This window comes from Mya arenaria, chromosome 1, assembly GCF_026914265.1.
Source record: "Mya arenaria isolate MELC-2E11 chromosome 1, ASM2691426v1".
Taxonomy (NCBI): Eukaryota; Metazoa; Mollusca; class Bivalvia; order Myida; family Myidae; genus Mya; species Mya arenaria.
Window position 1 is genome coordinate 25,283,519 of NC_069122.1, and position 22,368 is coordinate 25,305,886.

Consider the following 22,368-nt stretch of genomic DNA (forward strand, 5'->3'; position numbering starts at 1 on the left):
ACAATCCTATCTTCGGTGTGGATAGTGAATAACCCTTAATGTCTATAAAGTCAAATTTGATTTTTTCATGTGAAGGAAGGTGATGTTGACCTAGATGGAAGAATATTAGTGGAAGGTGCTGAATGTGTTCTGATTTTTAGAGCTTAAGGCAGTTTATTGATTTTATTGGATGGTGCACTATTTGTTGTTTGTGTATCTATACTTAAAGTTCTTTCAGTGTGCAAGCAATTTATCAGTGTGCAGGCAATTGAACAAAGTCCTGTCAGTGTGCAGGCAACTGAAAAAGGTCCTGCCAGTGTGCAGGTATTTTTACCAAGTGCTGTCAGTGTGCAGTCAATTATCAAGTTCTGTCAGTGTGCAGGCAACTGAACAAAGTCCTGTCAGTGTGCAGGTATGAGAATCGAATTATGTCAGTGTGCAGTCAATCATGAAGTCCTGTCGGTGTGCAGGCAACTGAACAAAATCCTGTCAGTGTGCAGTCAATCACCAAGTCCTGTCAGTGTGCAGGAAACTGTGACAAGTCCTGTCAGTGTGCAGGCAACTGTAACAAGTCCTGTCAGTGATTATCCAGGCAACATGTTTGACCAGTATGTTTTTCAATATTCTTTGAGAACAAATATCAAGCTATATTGATTACAAAGGTTAAACTATTTTAATCAGGTGAGCGATTTAGGGCCATGATGGCCCTCTTGTTTGTAATATTATTAAAAACTGTGCTTTGCTTTCAAAAACATGCCTTATTTCACATTTCCTATTTCTATATACTAGGACTTGGAACCATTAACTTAATTGATGCCTTCTCACCAACATAGGCCATTCAAGGAGCATACATTACTCCCAATGATACTTCTTATTAGAAGAAGGTGTTGTGGTGGCCTAAGTTTTAAAAAAAAATCTTTTACATTGATAGCATTATTGTTTTAACTTATTTGTGTTTTTGCTACTTTACAGGCCTAAGGTTAATCCTGCTTTCCTCTGCCTTCTTATGATGTTCATAAATAATACCATTTTCCCTCCCTTACTCAGGTACACAAGAGCCTCCAGCGTATTCGGGAGCGGAAGCTAGCTCAGTTTATACCCTGGGGTCCAGCCAGTATCCAAGTGGCGCTTTCCAGAAAATCTCCCTACATCCCCACTGCACATAGAGTATCCGGACTCATGCTTGCCAACCACACTAGTATATCTGCGGTATAATATTCAGTCTGAGTCTGACCCCTTTGTTAATGCATGTATTTAAACTAGGGATGCAAACAAATGGCAAAATTGATATTCAAATATTTGCTAATTCTTTCAATCTAAGATTCAAATATCTGATTTCCAAAATGAATCTTGTAGTAGTTGTAGTAAACTATTATTATTTACTAAAGTGAAGCCGAGGCCTTTTTACCCTTCTTTGTTGTAGCCAGTACTCGAGATGAAGCCTAATTCCTTCCAAATTAGCCTCTAAAATTCCCCATTATCAAACAAATCCCAACAAAAGGCAATACTTTATGAACAAACAAAACACAAAATCGACTAATTTCAATTCCAATGCAATACGAAATTTGATCGGTGAAGATCACAAATTGGTTAAATACATCATGCACCAATGGAGGGTCGTTCCATAGGATGAGCAGCCTCATTCGGGGATTACCTTTCCTTAATATAACTAAAAAAAATAAAAAAAAATTCAAATATATTGCATAGCTTAGCAGCCAAGACAAGTATTTGGTGTGAATGCCGATTTCTTTTATCTTGAATTGTCATGGTCATTTAAATTTACTGAAATTAATTTAAACTTGTTTGATGTCACTTACCTAATAGCCAGTTATTGTAAAATTATGGGGACTGTTTATAGTCCTGACAATATGCCCTTTATTGACATATGATTGGGTGTAGTGTATTGTCATCACATTCTTGCCTCTGGCATTAGGGGCCAATCGTAAAAACAAGACGAACAAACTTTATACACAAGAACACAATTGTAGGTAAAAAGGTTTATTACTTGATTTATTAAAAACAAAACCTCAAGTATTCGAATACTTTTGAATATTTGTTTGCATCCCCAATTTAAACTCATGACACCTTTAAAGAAATTCATATTGTTTCAAATGTACTCCTGTTCGGAGAAATGCAACATATTTGGAATACCTCTAATTATGCTTATGATTAGTCCAATGATTGTCTTTGTGGCTCAATCCATGTGACATTGCTGATACAAGTGGCGTAGATGTGTTGTCGCTGATAACACACTTAAACTGACCAAATGTTTTTTTATACACTGATCACACAAGTACTTAAATCATTCAAACCACCAATAAAAGCTGTACGCAATCCAGAAGGACACATGGATGAATAAGTGGTTAATGTTAACTCTTAACTAAGTATAAGGGAAAAGCAGGCTGTACATGTAGATTGAACATTATTATTTGAACATTATTATAACATTTGAACATTCTTATTTTACAGCTGTTTCAGCGCACCATGTCGCAGTATGACAAGCTACGTAAGCGTGAGGCATTCATGGATCAGTTCAAGAAAGAAAACATATTTAAGGACAATCTCGATGAGTTTGACGATTCCCGGGAATCTTTACAACAGCTCGTGGACGAGTACACGGCAGCTACAAAGCCAGACTACCTGTCCTGGGGATCAAAACAGGTATGATGATGGAAAATATAGTCAAACAAAATTATTGTTTTCATGCTTTCTGTTGTTTTCATAGTGTTAAAAAACTCGGCTCTCACCTTCTTGGAAGGCTTTGAGGAAGAATTGGTTAGTTTTTCGTGAAACCAAAACTGATTTCTATAGGTCTCAATCAACATTGTGAATAATATACGGCATGTCAGGCTCATTTCATCAATAATCTTTTATCTTTGCGGGAGACATTGTTTTTGTTGATGTATTTGTGGAATGATGTTGTAATACAATTTCATCTTTCACAAACTATGATAAGGTCAATGATAACATTTTTGGACTTTCTATAATTGATCAGTGGCTGGTTGCTACTACTGTAAATGCTGCAAGTGAGTGTTACATTTTAACGCTATTATCAATAATACAGCTGTATTTTGTAAATAAATTATAACAATTTATTGAAAATCTCGCTATACAATCATTGCAATAATCCCCTGTTGAAGACATTTCTTATGGCATATTATTGCTTAATGTTGGTTTCATACATTTCAGGCGAGTGGAGGAGACTAGTGAAGCATAAACCTTAAAAGCAGATGTGATAACATGCTTGCCATGAAGCCACAGGACCAACAGGAAATAGTACCAGTGAAGATTAACAGTAGCACCATCAGCTATTGATCTGATCAACGCAACTTTTTGCCTGTTGTCTAAGTAGAAAGGTTCAAGATGAACTTCTGAAATCTGTATAAGTGATGTGTATGATCAAATCATGGTGTAATGACTTCTCATAGCAAAAGCTTTTTGTTCTTTGACAGTGTTAAAAACGATTTCATGGTTACATGTACAAAGTATGTCACTGAGTGAGAGTATGTTTGTGAAGCAGTGTTTGAAAAGTGCAATGACATGTAGGAAAACAAATATATTTTTTTATATAGAAATAGTTTCAACTTAGATTGAAGACTGCAGAATATTTCTATCACTATTCACTAAGGGCTATTCCTTTTAAACATATAACCCACGGGGGGGAAAGGCACTTTTAAACTAGACCTCCCCCCTACAGAAGCAAATTAACCGTTTGAGGGTCCTACCTCGATTTGTTTTTATAGATCCGGAATAACTCCCTTCAGAAGCGTTATAAAATTTGCAAGTATAAAAGGTAAAAAATTTAATTCACTGATCTTGCATTAGGCTTTTATGGATGCTGTTAATGATGATACATATATTGAACCATTTCTGTGTTAATTCACAACATTTTCCCAAGATTTAAGGGTTACTATCATTTTAATGTTACACTCTATAGTCACTGTGTTTTATGTTTCAAATTATCTTATTGCTAAAGATACATTGAAATCATCGATTTACCGTTATAGGAAGAATCACATGGCACATCTCCAGTCCATCTGTCAAAGAGAGCTTGATTTTAACTTTTTTAAACATACCCTTTAAACATTTCTCAGAAATTGGCAAAAGCTCTTTCTTCAAGGGACTTTGGTCCTTGACCAAAGTCCCTTGACTTCAAAGTGGCAAAGAGATCTCATCAAACCTAATGATGCATTAGAAATTGATGTGAAATATACTTATCATACATTTTGATGAGAATTAGCATATAATTTATGCCATGAACTCCTTGTTTGTTTGCTGTGCAAAATTAAATGGCATATTTATCATTTTTGAAGCAAGTTGATGTGTCGTTATTAAAAAAAATAAATTGGAAAACAAACAAAACATGGTTGTACAGATTTGTAATTTATTTAAAGATCTTATAAAGTTATTGTTTATAATATAAAATAATATGTTGTGCATTATAAATATTATTATTGAATAATTGTACCTGTAATAATAATTAGCACTTACAATGTAGTAATAAGTACTTATAATTTTATACATATATGACTATCAATAATCATGGCCCAAAAAAACAAACAGTCTGACAAACTCAACCAATGAATGGGAATCCAACCAATAATTGCTGTCCAATTTACAGCAGATGTGCATCAAAAGAGGTCCATTTATTAATCGCAGTCTAATCAACATTTTATGGTCAAACCAACATTTACAATCTACAAATAGTTGTTCAAACGACACTCGTGGTCCACTCAATATATATAGCCATCCCGAAACAATAGTTGTCCAACCAACAGTAGCAGTTCAAACATCACTAGCTGTCCATTACACTAGCTGTCCATCCAAGAGTTCAGCCAACAAAGGTTGTCAAACCAAAACTTACAGTCCAACTATCAGGTGTTCAACCAACACTCATGGTCCAACCAAAATAGCGGTCAAATAAACGAAAGCTGTCCAACAGTAGTCTGTTGACCAGCACTAGTTGTCCATCACTGTTCACTTGCTGTCGTGGGTGTACTAGCAGCCAAACCAATTCTAATGGTGATCTTGATCGAAGTAATGTTCTCAAAACATAACATCAGCATGGTTGTCCGGTTAGCGCAGTGGTTAGCGCAATCGCTTCTCACCTAAGTGACCCGGGTTCGATTCCCGGCCGGGGCGCATGTGAGTTTGGTTTGTGGTCACCAAGCCGGACAAGTGGATTTCCTCCGGGTTCTTCGGTTTCCCCCACAACACAAGACCACACTCTCGCGTAAAATCGTGCCAACGAGAGTGATTAATATAATGTTGTAATAACTTGTTTCACAATCATTGTAAAATGAATATGTTTAAACTAAATAACATCAGCATATTTGAATCATATCTTTAAATAAAAGGAAGGGAGCATTATAAGCAAAAGTGTTTAGTCTGTATGATTTAAAAAAAAAACATAACAGTAATCAAATAAGAGTAGGAACAGCATATATTTTTGTGAAAATTTTACCCCACCCACCACAACCTCCTGTCTAGGTAGTGTGTCAAGCGATTTATATCTTGTCATGCATATCATATCTCTACAATGTATTATAAACCCATTGAAATGCCATATATAATGAGAAAATATCATTTATAACAAACCTGGGGTTGTAATTAATCCGATTTTAGCGCTGTTATTAGACTTTGTTTTAACCCGGAAAGAAAGCAGTAGTTACTATGCCGCAAGGGATTATGGTATATTGCATAGTTGCGATCAACGAAAAAAAAAAGTTGTGATCAACGAAAAAACAGAAGTATTCCGCAAAGTATAAACATTTCAAGGGAAGTAATGCAAACTATCTGTTAGATCGGTCTGAAGGGATTTTCACCCTTACGTCATATGCGATTTAAATTTCGACACCCCCCATCAGAAGCAAATTTTACAATTTGGCAACCACCTACAGATGTAAATTAGTGAAAAAGACACCCCACCATATATGATTTAAAAAATTGCCGTCCTCCCCTGGGTTATATGTTGAAATGGAATAGCCTTAAGTACATGTCTGAATAATGAACATTAACCATTGTAAGATATCCTTATTTGCCAACATTTTAAGAGGAGTGATATTTCAACCTGAGAGTACTGCTTGGGCCACACTAAGTTCTATATTTTGACAGATTTACCACACCTATTTTTGTAAAGAACAAGGTGTAACAAATATATTTTTCAACTGTTTTAAGTGATTTGAATAAAAGAAATGCCAAAACTACTTCATTTTAAAGCAATGCTGTATCAAACAACACGAAAGGCTATTATGTGTCTTACACAATGACCAGAAACCTAAAACAAGTACCTAAATTCTTCTGAAATAGGACAACAAGGTTTTGCTTTCGCCCGCTCGTGTTTTTAAACAAAATTCATGTTCTTTTTCCACTTGCTCCAAAATCTGACTACACGTAACTTTTTTTTTGAGTTGCCTTCGAAAAATATTTTCATAAGATTTTAACTTTCTCATGATCTTCTCTAGTAACATAAATAACCAGTATGCATTTCTTTTCATAAATGAATCTCTCAAATTTGACAACTTGATTGTTTTATTTTTGGAAGGGGTAAAACTGGGAACACTTGAATGTCCGATTTCTTTTCTGATATTTTTAGCACAAAGTGCGCAAAAGGAGCTTTTATAATCACTCTGTGCCTGATGTCAGTTGAGTTAGGCAACATTTTGTATCAACCAACAAGATATCTTCTCTATCTGGGGCAAATACCGGCCACACTCCTGGGGTTACTGGTTTAACATAAACACTTCTTTTCAATTTTTCAATGCTCATAGCTTATGTATTGGCCATGTAGCATTGACTTGCTTAACATTATCTTATTATTTAAAAAGATATAAAAAAAATCATGTCTTATTCTATCCAATATATTCTATTATTATGAAGCAAAATTTATCAATATATTTACCTAGTTCTTGATGTCAGACATTCAATTTTAATACAATGTATGGTAATAATGTCTCGAAAAGGAAGAGTCTCATGTTTCCGTCCTTAAGTTTCGGAACAGTAATTAGACCGTTTCTCAATCTCATATCTTTGGGTTTCATAAATTGAACTCCTTTTGATGTAAAATTAATATATCATGAAAGTATGTTTCGTATGTAAACCTAAACCACTTTGGAAAGTTTTTGTCATATAATTTATTATGTATATTGCTTTGAAAATCAATAGCAAAGACTTTCTGAGGTACTGTGTAAGCAAAAGCACACTTGTGGAGATAAAATTTAAACACTCAAAACTACTAAAAATAGGGCGTTTCATCACAGAAATGCCATTTTTACCATATTTGGAGTACACTGGAAACTCACCCAGGCATGCTGTTGCTTCTGAGTACTAGTCTTTTAGTTACATTGTTAAACTTATAGCTATTAATAATATTAACACTATTGTTATATTTTGAATGTGGAAATGTGATGAACTCTTAATGAATAATGAATTTATGAACAACTATTTCTGCTCCTTGTATATATTGTTTGTATTGAGATTAAATGATTGGATTAATAGTTATTCGAGTTACTAAATCCTTACTCTTTTAAACAAAACCTGATATGACCCTTTTTTAGTCGTTTGGAAGAACCAAGACAGACATGAAGGTTTCATATAGCTGATCTGGATACAATACTACAGCTTTCAAGTTTGTGATATTGAGGAACGAACAAATAAATCAACGTTTCCAATTATTTCATTTTTGAAATATGAGGCCTAGTTAAAATTTACAAATGATATTTTCATAATATACAAAGTGTGGAAATTCAAAGACATTTTTTGTTATGAATTTTGTCACATGTCCAACACTTACTTATGAGGGACGATGCAATGTCAGCATGATTCAGGATTTCAAGTGATGAATTACCAGAGAAGGGCCAGTTCGAAAATCTGTTTTTTCCAAAACCCCAAGAATTGTCAAAATTGATCATCTCCATCTTAAATACATTGATGACATGTACGTCACGACCATTTGTAGTTTTTGCGAGTAACTTCCATCTTTCACCAGCCTCTGGTCTCGGTTGGTGAAACAGGCTGCAGACTGAGCATGTGTTGTGGACACAATTTCATTGGTATTTTCAAAATTTAAACCTTCAATCTAGAACCAGTCTGAATAATGTAAATATTATACATATAACCTTCCGAGTATGCTGCATTTTTCTTTTGAACAGTGAAACAGGAACAATTAAATTACAGTGAATATGACGCAGTGTTATCATATTATGTTACAAACAGTGCTTAGTGTATGGTATGCTAACAGGGTTTTGTATTTAAATATGACCAACTCGAGCAAACTTCTTGGCATTATTTTTCTTTGCATTTATTCATCAACATTGTAACTTTACATTAGTTAAGCTTTCTTTTTTAATTACTTCTGATTTTTTTCGGTGCATTTCTGCATGTAATACTAATAGTAATATTGACGGTCAATTATTGACAATTTGACCAGAACTTTTTATGTCTCATTCTGCAAGATATTCCATTTTTCATGTGGCATTGCCCCCACACCCAGCCATTCCAGATAATGTGTTGTCACACATGGTGAACACAAACACTATACATTTTCAATCTTCAACATCACTTGCATTTGTATTGATGTCTTCCCGAATGAATGGGGGAGATATTGTTTTTGCCCTGTCCGTCAGTCCTAAGTCACACTTCGTTTCTACTTAATATCTTGAGAACGCTAAGACCCAGGAACTTTATACTTTGAATGCAGGTTGGTCATGACTAGTACATGACCACTACTGCTTTTAAGATCCTTAGGTAAAATGTCAAGGTCACTGTGACATTCAGGCAGTGACCTAAAGCTGAAAAATGGTTACCCTCCTTTACCTAAAGAATGGTCCTTATTGATTTTGAGGCCAGAGTGTCAAAGGTCACGGTGATCCCGAGGTAAAATAACTGTTTCCACTGAATAACTCAAGAACTCTTGGGCCCAGGAACTTCACACTTGGTTTGCTTGTTGGTCTTGATTAGTAGATGACCCCTATTGATATTGAGGTCTGGTCAGTAGGTGACCTTCAGGTGAGAAACATTTGTTGGTCACCAGTCGGTACATTACACTTCTTTCTGCTTGGACCCAAGAACTTCATACTTGGTATGCAGGTTGGTCACGACTAGTCATGACCCCTGTTTCTTTGTCTTCAGTTGAAAAGGTACAAATTTCATGTCCATCAATGATTATTTCTCCCCTATGACCACAAAATGGAGGAGACGAGTGCTTTTTCAAACAAGAAATCTTTAGTTATATCATTTTCTAAATGTTACTAGAAAATGTCAAAGGCAATGTTTTCTTCATCTCGTTTTCATTTTCTGAATTATGTAATGCATCCTATGATGACTGTTCATTCACCTATTTGTTAGTCAATTTCAACGAAATCCCAATTATTGTGGTTAGTTTCTGCTCCTCGTTTTTTTACACAACCAACTGCTCATTTTCATCCATATTCAATATGATGTTATCCAAAAGCATGGCTGTAAAAGCAATAAAATGGAGCCAAATTTGTCTGATCAGTAATTGGGGGTTTATGTCACTGTTTGCTAATACCATTTTTCATCTCCATCCATCTGGATAATTTCTTCTGTTTAATGATACAGCTATGTTGTTTGTTTTAGTTGTAGTGTACAGAAACTAAATGGGATAGGGTTACTTTGTAAGTAAGAAGAAAGTCCATATTCTATTTACAGAAGACTTTAATGCACCAAGATAACAAAGAACTAAGATTCCTTCATTTCTCTCAATCGGCGCGTCTGACTTCTGACAGTGGCGGCAGCAGTTGTGCTGAAACAAACAAGGACAAAGTCATGTATAAAGAGACAAACACTCAAAACAATAACAACAGAAGTTTACAGGCATTTGTCCTAAAAAAGCAAACAGAGCTATCGTTGGAAATGGTGTATGCTCACCAACAAGGTACAAATTTCAGGGTTCATTCAGCCAGGCAGGTTAAAAAATCGAGGACTTTTCAAGTAGGTTTCAAGGACCTTTTTTCAATTTAATTTTCAAAACTTCATTTTGATAACAAACAATGGAAGTATTTGAGATAATCATTAATAGCAAGCTAAATAATCATTAATAGCAAGCTATCAAAATAACTCATATTTGTTACATGGCAAATTTTCAAACAATTAGTTGTCCTATTAGGGTTATTATTACTGGCAGTCTGAAATTGATCTGACGGCCGAGGGGGTTGAGGGATGGAAAGCTTTTCAACGACTGGAGTAGATTGAGCTGACAGCTTTAGCAGTGATGAAATGGCAAATATGTCTAGGCCTAGGGTACACAAAGTCATACTTGCTGGCATATTTGTCTTTTGTTTTACCGACCATGCATCTGATTTAAGAACAGACATTCCATCATGATTGAGGTCAGTTCGTGCTTGGCCTTTGAGGTAGGTCTTGCATGTGACCTGCATCTTTATGTACCAAACACTTGTGCCAGCTATCAAATTTTAAAATCCCTCTGTGCATGACAAAGTTACAGCCTGGACAAGGTCAACTGTACTGTATATGCATATGATTTGGGTGTTGTATGCAACACTTTGCCTTGAAGTACTGAACACAAGTATTATATTTTTAACTCCCTCCCTGCATGACAAAGTTACAGCTTGTACACAGGCACTATTCCATAATGATAAACCTGGAAGTGTGAACTTGACCTTTGAGGCAAGACATTGTTCATGCACGTGACACATCGTTTTTATGTACCGAACAGAAGTGCCTAGTTCTTTTAACATCCCTTCTTCTGACAAAGTTACAGCCCTGACATGAAAACCTGAAAACGCAGGGACTCAACATGATCAAAGGGCAATAACTCTAAAAAATACCAAAGAGAGAAAGTTATGGTTCCTTTTCCTCAATTAGATTTATCTGTATAATTATGAAGTAAGAACCTTTGATTTTTTTAGTTGTGCTCATTAGGGTTGCATACTGGTGCCCGGTATTAGTACATAACTGAATAATCACTTAAAAAAATTACCAGTATATACCGTTTCATAGAAAAACGGTTCGGATATCGATATTTTTCACATTGAAAATGGAAATTCTAATCAAATCCCTTCCTAGATATCGGAAAATATTGATGAAAATGTAAAAAATAGCGTACTTTAGGCTAATAAAAATAATGGGTGACATTTTATGATAACACTGTATAGCATTACAAGTAGTTTCGCACTATTAGAACTATATCACAACATCAGTGCTCCAGCTAGCCCGGTTTTTTTTAGGGCGGTCCGCCAGTGCCCCTTTTCTTACCGCCCTGCCCTGACGTATCTTACATTGTTAATGCATTAATTTATATCGACAGGTCTTGTGTTATCTATCATTTATGTAGCTTACTAAACCGTAAACTAAAAGCTTGTAACGGAAGAAAATGACCTACTTATTTGAAGTGTAATTTTTGTTGTTATTCGGAGGATATATAGCGCAAGCAGTCAGAGAGCCCATTCAAGCTGCACTTCAAGAGGCAAAAAGCATTTCAGTGTTTGATGGTGCCACTGACTGTAGTGTGTCTGAGGTAGAGATCATCTATTGCCGACTAGTAAAGGATAGAGTTCCAAGGGAGTACTTTGTTGGTCTACAGGAACTTGAGCATGCCCACAGTAATGGTGTCTTCAGCGCAATCAATGAGGCCATGATTAAGTTTGGATGCCATGACTGGTTAGATAAGTTGGTGGGTGCAGGGTCAGATAGTGCATCTGTAAATATTGGAAGAAACAACAGCGTCAAAACCCGAATGATGGATGGGCGACAGCATGTTGTATTCACACACTGCGTTGCACATCGACTGGAGCTTTGGGTTCTTTCAGGAATCAAAGACCATCCCATGCTTGTTACAGTGCAGGAGATGCTTTACCAAATGCTAAAGCACTACTACTACTCTCCGAAGACATTAAGAGAATTGAAGACCATAGCTGAGTCCATGGAAGATCGCTTCATTAAGCCACAGCAGGCTTCAGGGGACAAGATGGCTTCCACATGTGATGAAAGCATCAAATGCTCTGATACAGGGGTACTCTGCAATACGTACTCATTTTGAGCATGTATCACAGGCTGGACCAAATCAATCTACGGATGCAGTGAAGGGAAGGGCAAAACATCTGGCAACCAAACTTCAAGACTGACGAGTGCTACGTTTCATGGCCTTCCTTCAGGTGGTTGCACAGCTTAGTCTTACATTTCAGACATGCTCTATCACAGCTGTAGAGTACCTCGACGCTATGGAGACGGAAACCTGATGCTGGTGCAACTTCAGGCAGAACCTGGAGAAAAATTCAAAGAGTTCACCAGTCACATCCATCAAAATCAGGACGGCTGTTGGCAGTTTAAGGGACAACCAATTAAACACTTTGACCCAGACAGGCTGTATGACTTCCGTAATGTGGCAGAAAGCGTCATGGACAAAATGAACACCCGGTTTGACCACCAAGACCCTGTTATTCAGGCGGCAAGAGTCTTTGACTGCAAAGACTGGCCACGAGACAGGCAAGCGTTGGCACTCTACGGTAATGCAGAAATTACCCAGCTGGTAGCTCACTTCAGTCATCTATTGGTGAGACGTGGGTGTGATGTTGCTATGATCCCTCAAGAGTGGTCTACAATCAAAGCCAGCCTTTCCAGGAGATTTAGGAAAAGCAGCTGTGTTGCCAACAATACAGGAGGTCCTACACTCTGCCAGACAACATTGCCCACCTCATTGAGGTCATCCTGACATTGCCAATGTCATCTGCTGTCTGTGAAAGGGGGTTCTCTGCTGTTAAGAGAATAAAGTCAGACTGGAGAGCCTGCCTTAACACAGAAACTTTGGACAATTTGCTGTGTATCTCTTGAAGGTCCAAGTCTTGAGCGATTCGATGCCACAAGAGCTGCACATCTGTGGTGGACCCGGGCCAACGGCAGCGTCTTCCAAAGTTCGGAAATAAGAGTGACACTTATGATGATGATTAATAATTAGTTATTTAATTTACTTGTTGTTGACAATTATGTCATTGAATGTTAACATGTGCTTTATACTAGTACTTTAATATGTGATTTTTGTTTTAATATTTTTCATTTACTTTAAAAATATGATTTCAATTAGCCTCATGATGATCTCATTGAAGTTCATAGGTGTTTTTTTTATTATGTTCTGGCATTGAATTAATTGTACTCAAGGACCATTGTATGTTATGTGCAATGCTTTCTATTGCAATATGATTAATTTACTTTTAAAAGATGATCTCAAATTTGCAATTTCATATATTTTACTCATTCTATTTAATTTTTATTTTACTTTGTGCTCAAGATGATGAAAGATCTCATAAAAGTTATGTGCCATCTATGTTATTGAATGCTAGACTTTGATTGAATGTAGGATTCCAGAATTGTATTGTATTATATTAGTTACTTTGAAAGATGATTTCAAATTGATAATTTATTTTACTTAATATAATATTTTAATTTTTCTTTTACTGTGTGCTAAAGATGATAAGAGTTAAATGTGTTATGTAACTGAATGTTGGGCGGTTTATTTGTGTTGTTTTTCATGAAAATATTTTATCATTGTAAAACTATGTTCTAGTCAATTCTTCTTGTTTCAAAAAGCCTTCGTCAGGATCTCATTTCCATTTCTTATATTTCATTGACTGTTTACCTTTTAATCAAAAAGATATTTTTACGCATTTGTTTGTTCATCTTTATTTCAAATACATCAAGCCCTGATGTGCAGGTTGAATCACAAAATGTGTTTTTATGTGAAGTAAAACAACAAAATGAGCCCCTGAAAAATTGGGCAAGTAAACAATCCATTCGGGCAAGTGAAAATGTCTAGGTGGTTGCCCGAAGGTCAACAAAGTATAAGAATAAGCGTCAAGCCCTGATAGTATAATTCGGGCTTGTTGATCCAAAAGTCTAATTTCGATGACTGCCAACATGACACCCAATTAGCATCACAATTGAAAAACGATAATAAACAACAATAATGAAGAAGCAGCAACTATATGCTCTATATTTATGAACCAGTTATCAAGCAAAAATATTATTTTTGTAATTTTGAGTTTCTTTTGATTAATAAAATGGGGCTGCATTGTTTTTTGTTGCTTTACATTTATAGACAATCATGCTCAACCTGTCAAAAATGCTGGGATTGATCAGCAAGATCCATTTCCAGATTAAAAAGTGGTTGATTGATGTTCCAGTGTATGCTACACAGAAATATGGCAGGAATATCCGGTCATCCAGCAAATCGATAAAGTCCCAGGTGTCTTTATTTTACTTCATGATTGTCCTGTTGTGTCATCCAGACGCTTGCCATGTTGCCAGAAGTGTTTGTTGACTCAAATTTCTAACCTTTTTTACACCCGGTGTAACATGAAATTTTGACCAATCCTACCTTCCCATGCAGTTTGTAAATATCTATAAGTCAATAAAGGGTCATAATTTGCATTTAACCCATTTCATTCCGAGACCCAGTTAGATATGATACCTTGAATATCTGGGCATTTTCCAATAACTGATAAGCCATCTGACTTTATATGACCATTGTGTTGTATAAACACTAATAACTTCTTTATTATTGGTACAAGACCCAAAGAAGATTACATATTTGGAAAGGAAATACAAATCTGCACATGTTTATGTAAGTTTTATTAGCAAATGATTTTAAATAAATTATTTTTTGCAAGTTAACCAGGTGATGATGTTTATATCATCCAAAGTCCACTTCGGAGCAATCGGGCTGGTGGATGTTCATCACGATGTTGGTTGGCATAGCAGTTTGAATCCTCGACCAGTAAGGTCCAAAAGTCTTGCCACCATAACAGTTTTATTGATAAATGACAGTAGTGCAATAGCCTGGCTTTCTTGGGTCATATTGTTCTTTAGGACCACCATTCTTTGTATTCCCACATGGAAACCTTGGGGTGATCCTCTTTGACATTCAATCATTCTAGAACTCCTCAAGATCGTCAAAAAAACTCCACCAAATAATGCAAATGTCATAGTTTGTGATTTCTATCGATGTTTTAATATGTCTTCTGTTTGTATCAAACAAATTCACATAAACTTCGTCATTATAACCATCCCAATTTCACTATCATCACCGAGGTCGAAAGTCCCATCCAATTAAACCAAAATTTGCATCAAAATCGCAATAAAAAGCTTAAATTTAACTCGATTATTGAGTTTTAAAATTAGTTCTTCATTAAATTTTTTTGCACATCTATCAGCGCATAACATCCGGTCATACCGGAAAACGTATATAAACCGGAAAGAACACAGTCAAAATGAAAGTAAAAAAAGTGAGTTCAGTTCGTCAAAAACTACACCTTTTGGTGTATCTCGCATGTAAAGGGTAACTACACCAAAAAGTGTATCCCGAATGAAATGGGTTAAGATAATATAAAGACAAGTTGGGATTTTACTTATCTTTATATTATCTTAACCCATTTCATTCTATAACTTTAACCAAGGAGATTTTGAAAGTTTTCAAAATGATAAGGGCAGTTTCTCACAAACATAAGAAATGCGTAAAATTATGAAAGGGCAATAACTCTATCAAAAATGGCCATATCGGGAAAGCCCGACAATATGCACTTCATCACTTTATGATAATCAATCTGTGAAAGTTTGGTAGAAATCGTATGAAAAACGTAAGAAGAGTTGCGAAGAAACCAATTTTAAATGTAAAATAAACAAAGGGCTATAACTCTCTCAAAAATGGTTGAATCGCAAAAGCCCGACAATATGCGCTGCGTCACTATATAGTCATCATTCTGTGAAAGTTTGGTAGAAATCACATGAAAAACCTAAGAGGAGTTGCGAAGAAACCAATTTTAAATGTAAAATAAGCAAAGGGCAATAACTTTTTTCAAAAATGGTCAAATCAGGAAAGCCCGACAATATCCGCTGCTTCACTTTATGATCATCAATCTGTGAAAGTTTGGTAGAAATCGCATGAAAAACAAAAGAGGAGTTGCAAAGAAAACAATTTTATATGTAAAATAAGCAAAGGGCAATAACTCTTTCAAAAATAGTTGAATCGGGGAAGTCTGACAATATGCGCTGCTTCACTTAATGATTATCAATCTGTGAAAGTTTGGCAGAAATCGCATGATTTCACTTCTCAGTTCTTTCATTTTCCGATATTGGCAATGAAGGTCAATGTCATGTCTGTAAACATGTAGGTGAGGCATGACAAAGAACAGCATTGTCTATTAATTATTTTAATCCCCTCCTGCACCGAATAATTTACTGTCACTTTTGAATTATTAATCCTTTGTTGACAGTGACACATGTTCTCAACAGGGCCAGGGCTTGACGCTTATTTTTATACTTGGTTGCCCGAAGGGCAACCACCAAGCCATTTTCACTTGCCAGAATAAAATAATTACTTGCCCGATTTGTAAAGACATATTTTTTTCTACAATATTTTTCTCATTTAACCAGCGGTTGTTTGTGAGTCAACTCAAACAGGGGTCAAGCATAAAAAATTCAGGCATTGTAAACACAAAATTCTAGTCTACTGGTGACCACTTTGAACATCTACTGTCTTATAAAAATAAAAAAAACAATCAGCCCCAACTGTCAGCATCATATTTATACAGTAGTTTTAGTTTCCAAGTTCTCAATAATATATGTACAGAATCAATACTCGTCCTTTAACATATTAAATTGATTTTCAATACTTTTTTGTGGTAATTATTGCAAGAAAAAAGGACTTGCACTGCATTTAAATTTCGTCTGGGAGTAAGATATTCATCCCAGTTTTTGAGAACAAAATGTTTCTACTTTCACTTTTGTTTTCATATCTATAAATAAATTTAAAGTGTAAAGTTGAAAAAAAAGATTTCATTTGTTAATCTGGACTAAACTTTTTTAAATTGAACTGACAATTGGCAAAGGAAGAGTGTTTCATCTTTTTTAAATCCTGTTCATCTTCTACCCATTAATATATTTGCCTCGTATTTGGGCAATATCGCCCCAGAGGGGGATGAAGCTACTGACATCACTTTTCCCGCCAATACGCAAAATCATGGGAAATTCCGACAATCAATTCATTTCTCTCCAGAGGGGGATAACACTAATGATGTCATAAAGCGAGGTTATGCTGTTTTGTTATACAGATTGCTGGGAAACCAACTTTTAACGAACGTAAACAAACAAACTTACACTCAATTGATAATGCAATCGACTTGTTTACAGGAAAAATACTTTAACCATTAAAAGTTATTACTGCCCGATCGGGCAGGTTGATAGCAAAAGTTACTGACTGACTGTAAAAATTACTTGCCCCGGGCAATCGGGCAGTGGTAAATGTCAAGCCCTGAGGGCTTCTAAAACTTTGGAACCTAAATCGGTCCGGACCCGGCGACACCCCCCCCCCCCCCCCCCCCCCCCCCGAAAAAAAGAAAGACCTGTTCAAAAGTCCGATTTCGTAGAAATGTCACACATTTTCGTGAGGGTTCTAGAGCCGCATAGCGGATTCAGATAATCATTGATACAAGCTTAATTCAAATGAGATTCCCATCGAGTTCTGCGGTGTTTTTAATAAGAACAACTGCGATCGTAAATAACTATGGCTGTCAGGAAGTGGTCAGACGACAAAAAGTGAAACAGTATTATGATTTATTTGCTTAATGCATCTACAGTGGGTCAACATTCAACGGACACTCTTGAATAATAATAATATATATCTAGATTTATAATCGGGGCTTCAAGCTATACGTGTGACAACGATTTTTTCATTACTGAGAATTAAAATGACGTAAGCTTCCAGACTATGTTGTTAATTAAGCGTGTCGCTGTTGATTTCCTATATATGACTAGGTTCGGAATAACAATGACATATGCAATTTAACAGAACAATTTAGATTTAACAGTTTGGTAATCAACAAACGGATATATCATGTAATGATCGACGACGACATAGCATAATCATATTGCCATGTGAAAATATGGACCGATTTTAACACTTAATCAGGATAGCTGCAAGCACACAATTAACACATAGTTTGTTTAATTGTGTCTTCTGCGACCTACAAATACACGTGATTGGACCGATTGCAAGCGTCTGCTAATTAACAGATAGGCTAAGAGTGGTCAGAGTAGCGGAAAGAGCAGCTGGTCGCATTAGTCACATGGTAACTAAGACACTTTTATGACCTATTGGGGGTAGTTTTGAATGTGTGAATGACCCATCAATATTTGTGTATTACAATTTCTGCAACTTTCACTAGCCTAGTCGTTTTGGACCGAAATTATAAAACAAGAGGCCCAAAAGGGCCTATGCTCTACTGGCATGGCTTTTGTGGTCATATCAATCTACAGCATGTATGTATGGGTAAAAGGCAACAGACATATAGTTTATGTTTTGTGTTTGGGTTACCTGAAAACGTAGCACGTTCAACATCTGAGCCCAGAAAGTATTGTAAGCAGATTAGTTGCATGAACTATTTTAATATGTGCCAAGTAAAAGTCATCTGACAAAAAAAAAATGCTTTCAAAACTGTACTCATAGTAAAAATTTCTGTAGTTTTAAAAGTTAAAAAAAGTTGGTCAAAAGGTCAAAGTCAAGGGCATCCTAGGACAACATTGATCATTTTGCTTCTGCAGTTGATTTTGTGAATTACTCTGCCTTGTTCTTGTTGAAAGCCCAAAGGCCATTTTTTAGTTTTAAGTTCTGTAAATTGCGCATTCATCTTAACAAAATTGGTTGTGAATATTTAAGTTATGCACCTGGTGTCATTACTGGCCACACCCAGGTTTGGTAAACATAAATCTGGAAAGGTTTGAAAATCTTTTTGTGTGTTCGTGCATCCATCTCAGCACAATTGATTGTGAATGTCACAATCAATTGTGCTGAGATGGATGCACAAACTACAGAACAATCAAAACTGAAGACTGTATCGTGTTCACAATCAATTGTTTACAGACGCACGAACGCACGACCGCACGGATGCACATACTACGTACACATTACCATCGCATAAGCTCTTCTGGCCTTTGGCCAGTAGAGCTAAAAATGAGAAAATTTCAGACCGATTTTTTTTACACTTTTTGAAACTGAAATCGGTCTGTCTTGGTCAAAATCGTTCCAGACCGGCAAATTGCCGGTTTTTAGAAGCCCTGGCCCCAATTTCTCGAAACTTCTTAAGTCCCTTATAACAGGATTAAGCTAAACTCACTATTTTTGTTGTTCTATAATATGCGTTATATTTACTTCTTTAAGAATTTTTAGAAATTATATAAGAAAAATCTGTATGCTAATTAGAAAAAAACATTTTTCATTAATCAAAATCCATGTACAGTATGTATTTTGGCTAATTGAAATAAGCGACTTAAGCCTGTTAAGCTTAAGAATTTTCGAGAAATTGGGGCCGGGTTTTTAACACAATGTTTTAACTCTTAATTTGTTACATGCTCTCTGATTGGATAAAAAATATAGTTAAACCAATGAAAATCCACCTTTTACCATAGACGATTGCATGTAGGGGAAATAACTGTTTTGTTTATATTTTCATCGTCTTTTATTCTCATTTTCTTTTGAAGTTTTGAACTCCAGATTGGGAATTTTTATTCAGAAATGGGAAAAAAGGATACTTTTTGCCATTGGAAACATGACCGAATACCGGCTATAAATATTGCCGAAAAAAAGCCTGACAATTCATAATTGTATTTTTTATTTCATTTCTGAGGGAATTGATTACCCTTTTTTGGGAAAATATGACTATTTTTGGGGAAAATTGGATGATTTTTGGCGAGGGGAAACAGCCGTTATTCAGCAGTAAATTTCACGAAAAAAAATCACTGGACAGTGATTTTTTTTTTTAGAAAGTCTTTTCCTGTACAGCACTGGTTCTTTTTCAACATCCTAATAAATTATGTGATGTAAAGTTTCTTTGATAATTGAACTCGGAAATCATTGATTTTCATCACATTCAGAGATCTGTATGAAATATTATCTGTCATGATTTATTGCAATAGATATTTACACCCCAAAGATTGATATTTTTGTGCCTTTTATACGGAAAATAAACTAAAACAAGAGATGTTTGTCAAACATTATGCCCCCCCTGAGCGCCATGTTGTCAGGATTATATGGACAATTGAATGAAATATACATGGACGGAAATGACAGCTAATTTGTTGCCGTTAAGGCAGTTTTAAGATAATGACCATTAAAGTGTGAGGATAGAGTGTGTTATGACCATAACCTTTGACTCTATGAACTCAAAATCCAGAGTCATCAGCTGGTCACCAGAAACCTAAATGTCAAGTTTGACGGCCATGGGTGCAGGCATTGTCAAGTTATCACTAGGACGACCTTTTACCCAAAAAATTTCCCAAAATGTCTGGGGTCTTTTTCCCAAAATGGACAGAAAAAGTCCTGAATTATTTTAAAATCAGGCAAGAGGATTCTGAGAAGTTTTCCATAAAGACATATAGTGAAAAGTAGCCCCGCCTGCTGAAGGCCATGTTGGGACCATATAAATGTTCAAGACTGCAGTCCTCACCTGTACACCCAGGCTCCCCCGGCAACAACCTTACGGCAGCTCTTGCAGGCCCAGATACCAACAGCACGTCTCTTCATGCAATCCTGAAAAAGGACACATTTGGATTGGCGATTGCAAGAGAAGCGTCTCTGAGCATTAACCAACCTAAATAAAGCCTAAAAAGGAATTATTTATTTGTTTCGGATAATCCGACCCTACCTACCAAAAGCTGCCCACCTTCAAATATATATTTATATTTTTAACAAAACAGTCTTCCAACCATTAACAACAAATGTCATTAACTTTAATAAAATAAAGCTTCATAACAACAGAAATATATGAGTTAGATTTGAAAGACCCTACCCTTCCCAGTAATTATAGGGATATTACCCTAAACAATGTTTTAGGCCTTAATATAGTCTAAAATAATAGACGTGTTATACGGGATTCTTCCAATCCCTAACGTCTAAACGGGAATGTGCAAAGGGGGTGATTTAAAAATATTGAAATTGTTTTAAGTGAAGTATTTTATGGTTGAAATTGATCATAAAGAGTTATATTAATATTTTACCATGAAAGTGAAATGTTATTTTGCTCTAAACAAGCATTTAATGCATTAAAACAAGTTGTTTACCTTTCCAAAAAAAGAAAGTTGACTGACACAGACAACAATTATGCGAAGGGGAACAACTCGATACAATCGTTATAACTCGGCCTCCTCGGACAAAGCTTTGAGATAGACCTTGTTATACAATCGTAACAACTCTGCCATGGCCGAAATGTTCCGAGCGATTTAAAACTGTGCCCTGAAGCCTTGCATGTGCCCTTCATGTATATCGTTATGTTTTGACAGAATGAAATGAAGAAAAGCCGTCAAACTTATAATTATGAGTTTGATATTTATTTTTTGTGTACGGATGTAATATAAAATAACATTATCTGGTAATATTTCTCGTTTTTATGATATTTTATAGACGCTATATGCTTTAACCCGGAATCCTGATCGGAACAACTACCCACTTTTGATACTTTAACAATTTGTACGTGAAGGATTTGCCATATCAAAAATCTAAAAAAAATCTGTCAACGTACAATTATTTGGACTAGGCCTTAATAGTGCATAAATTATAACGCATTTCTCCTGTTTGATGTAAATAATATAACATGTTTGCAAGATCACCTTTCCACAGAAGGGGCATGTGTATTTGGAGTGCTGTGAGATCTCCATCTTCTTCACGGTTTTTCTAAGGGAGGCTCCATACCTCGTACCATATTTACCACAAATGCCAACCTTCTTTGTGCGCTTCGCCTGAAAATGGTATGTTTTCATTAATTTCAGTGACCAATAAAATAATACTAATGGAAACATAAGATTCTGAAAGTGAATTGGGTGCCTTGCTTTACTGTAAACCAATGGTCAGTCAATCCCACGCTCAACAAAGGGATCATGAACACAAATATCCGAAACTATCAATCAACCGAATATGAATATTAAAACAAATTTGAAATGTTTTGATCAATTAAAATATTTTCGGAATTTGGGAACTTTAACAAAGCTTTTCGCTATGTGAAAAATTTCATAACAAAACACTTTCTGTCCTTGACAAGTATCAACATCATTGGCATCAAGTATTAGACGATCCCGATTGTTATTGGTGTTGGTGGTTATTCCACATCTCGTTGAATACTTCTTTAAAGCTGTCAATTTCAGCAACAATTGAATGAAAAAATGAATTTACTACAGAACAAATATAATTCCATTGTATATATACGTAAGTCTTAATGCTCAATTATGTCTAATTATGAAGATGCCAGTCGATACAATCATCGTTTATAAAATATAGTCACCATTTCTCGTGAAGTATCTTTTCAAAAGGAAGTAAACAAGCGGTGCATGCTGGGAAGATTCCGTGTCATTAAACGCTTGGTTATTACGCAA

At 35.7% G+C, this 22,368-nt stretch overlaps 2 protein-coding genes across 2 annotated transcripts in view; one reads left to right on the forward strand and one right to left on the reverse strand.

Moving 5' to 3' along the window:
* The window catches only part of LOC128240407 (tubulin gamma-1 chain), a 59,561-nt gene extending 52,082 nt beyond the window's left edge, over positions 1–7,479 (forward strand). Inside the window, exons 10-12 of the mRNA XM_052957049.1 lie at positions 1,027–1,188; positions 2,449–2,640; positions 3,169–7,479. Of these exons, the coding sequence (XP_052813009.1) occupies positions 1,027–1,188; positions 2,449–2,640; positions 3,169–3,186 (372 nt within the window). The 3' untranslated portion in view covers positions 3,187–7,479. The remainder of the gene's footprint in view (positions 1–1,026; positions 1,189–2,448; positions 2,641–3,168) is intronic.
* A 2,157-nt stretch (positions 7,480–9,636) lies between these two features.
* On the reverse strand, positions 9,637–22,351 carry LOC128240456 (60S ribosomal protein L37a). Its single transcript, XM_052957104.1, has 4 exons — positions 22,278–22,351; positions 21,610–21,738; positions 20,451–20,533; positions 9,637–9,742 (listed from the first exon to the last, which is right to left on the reverse strand). The coding sequence occupies exons 1-4, from the start codon at positions 22,278–22,280 to the stop codon at positions 9,679–9,681; spliced, it is 279 nt and encodes a 92-aa protein (XP_052813064.1). The 5' UTR covers positions 22,281–22,351; the 3' UTR covers positions 9,637–9,678.
* Positions 22,352–22,368: the final 17 nt, after the last annotated feature.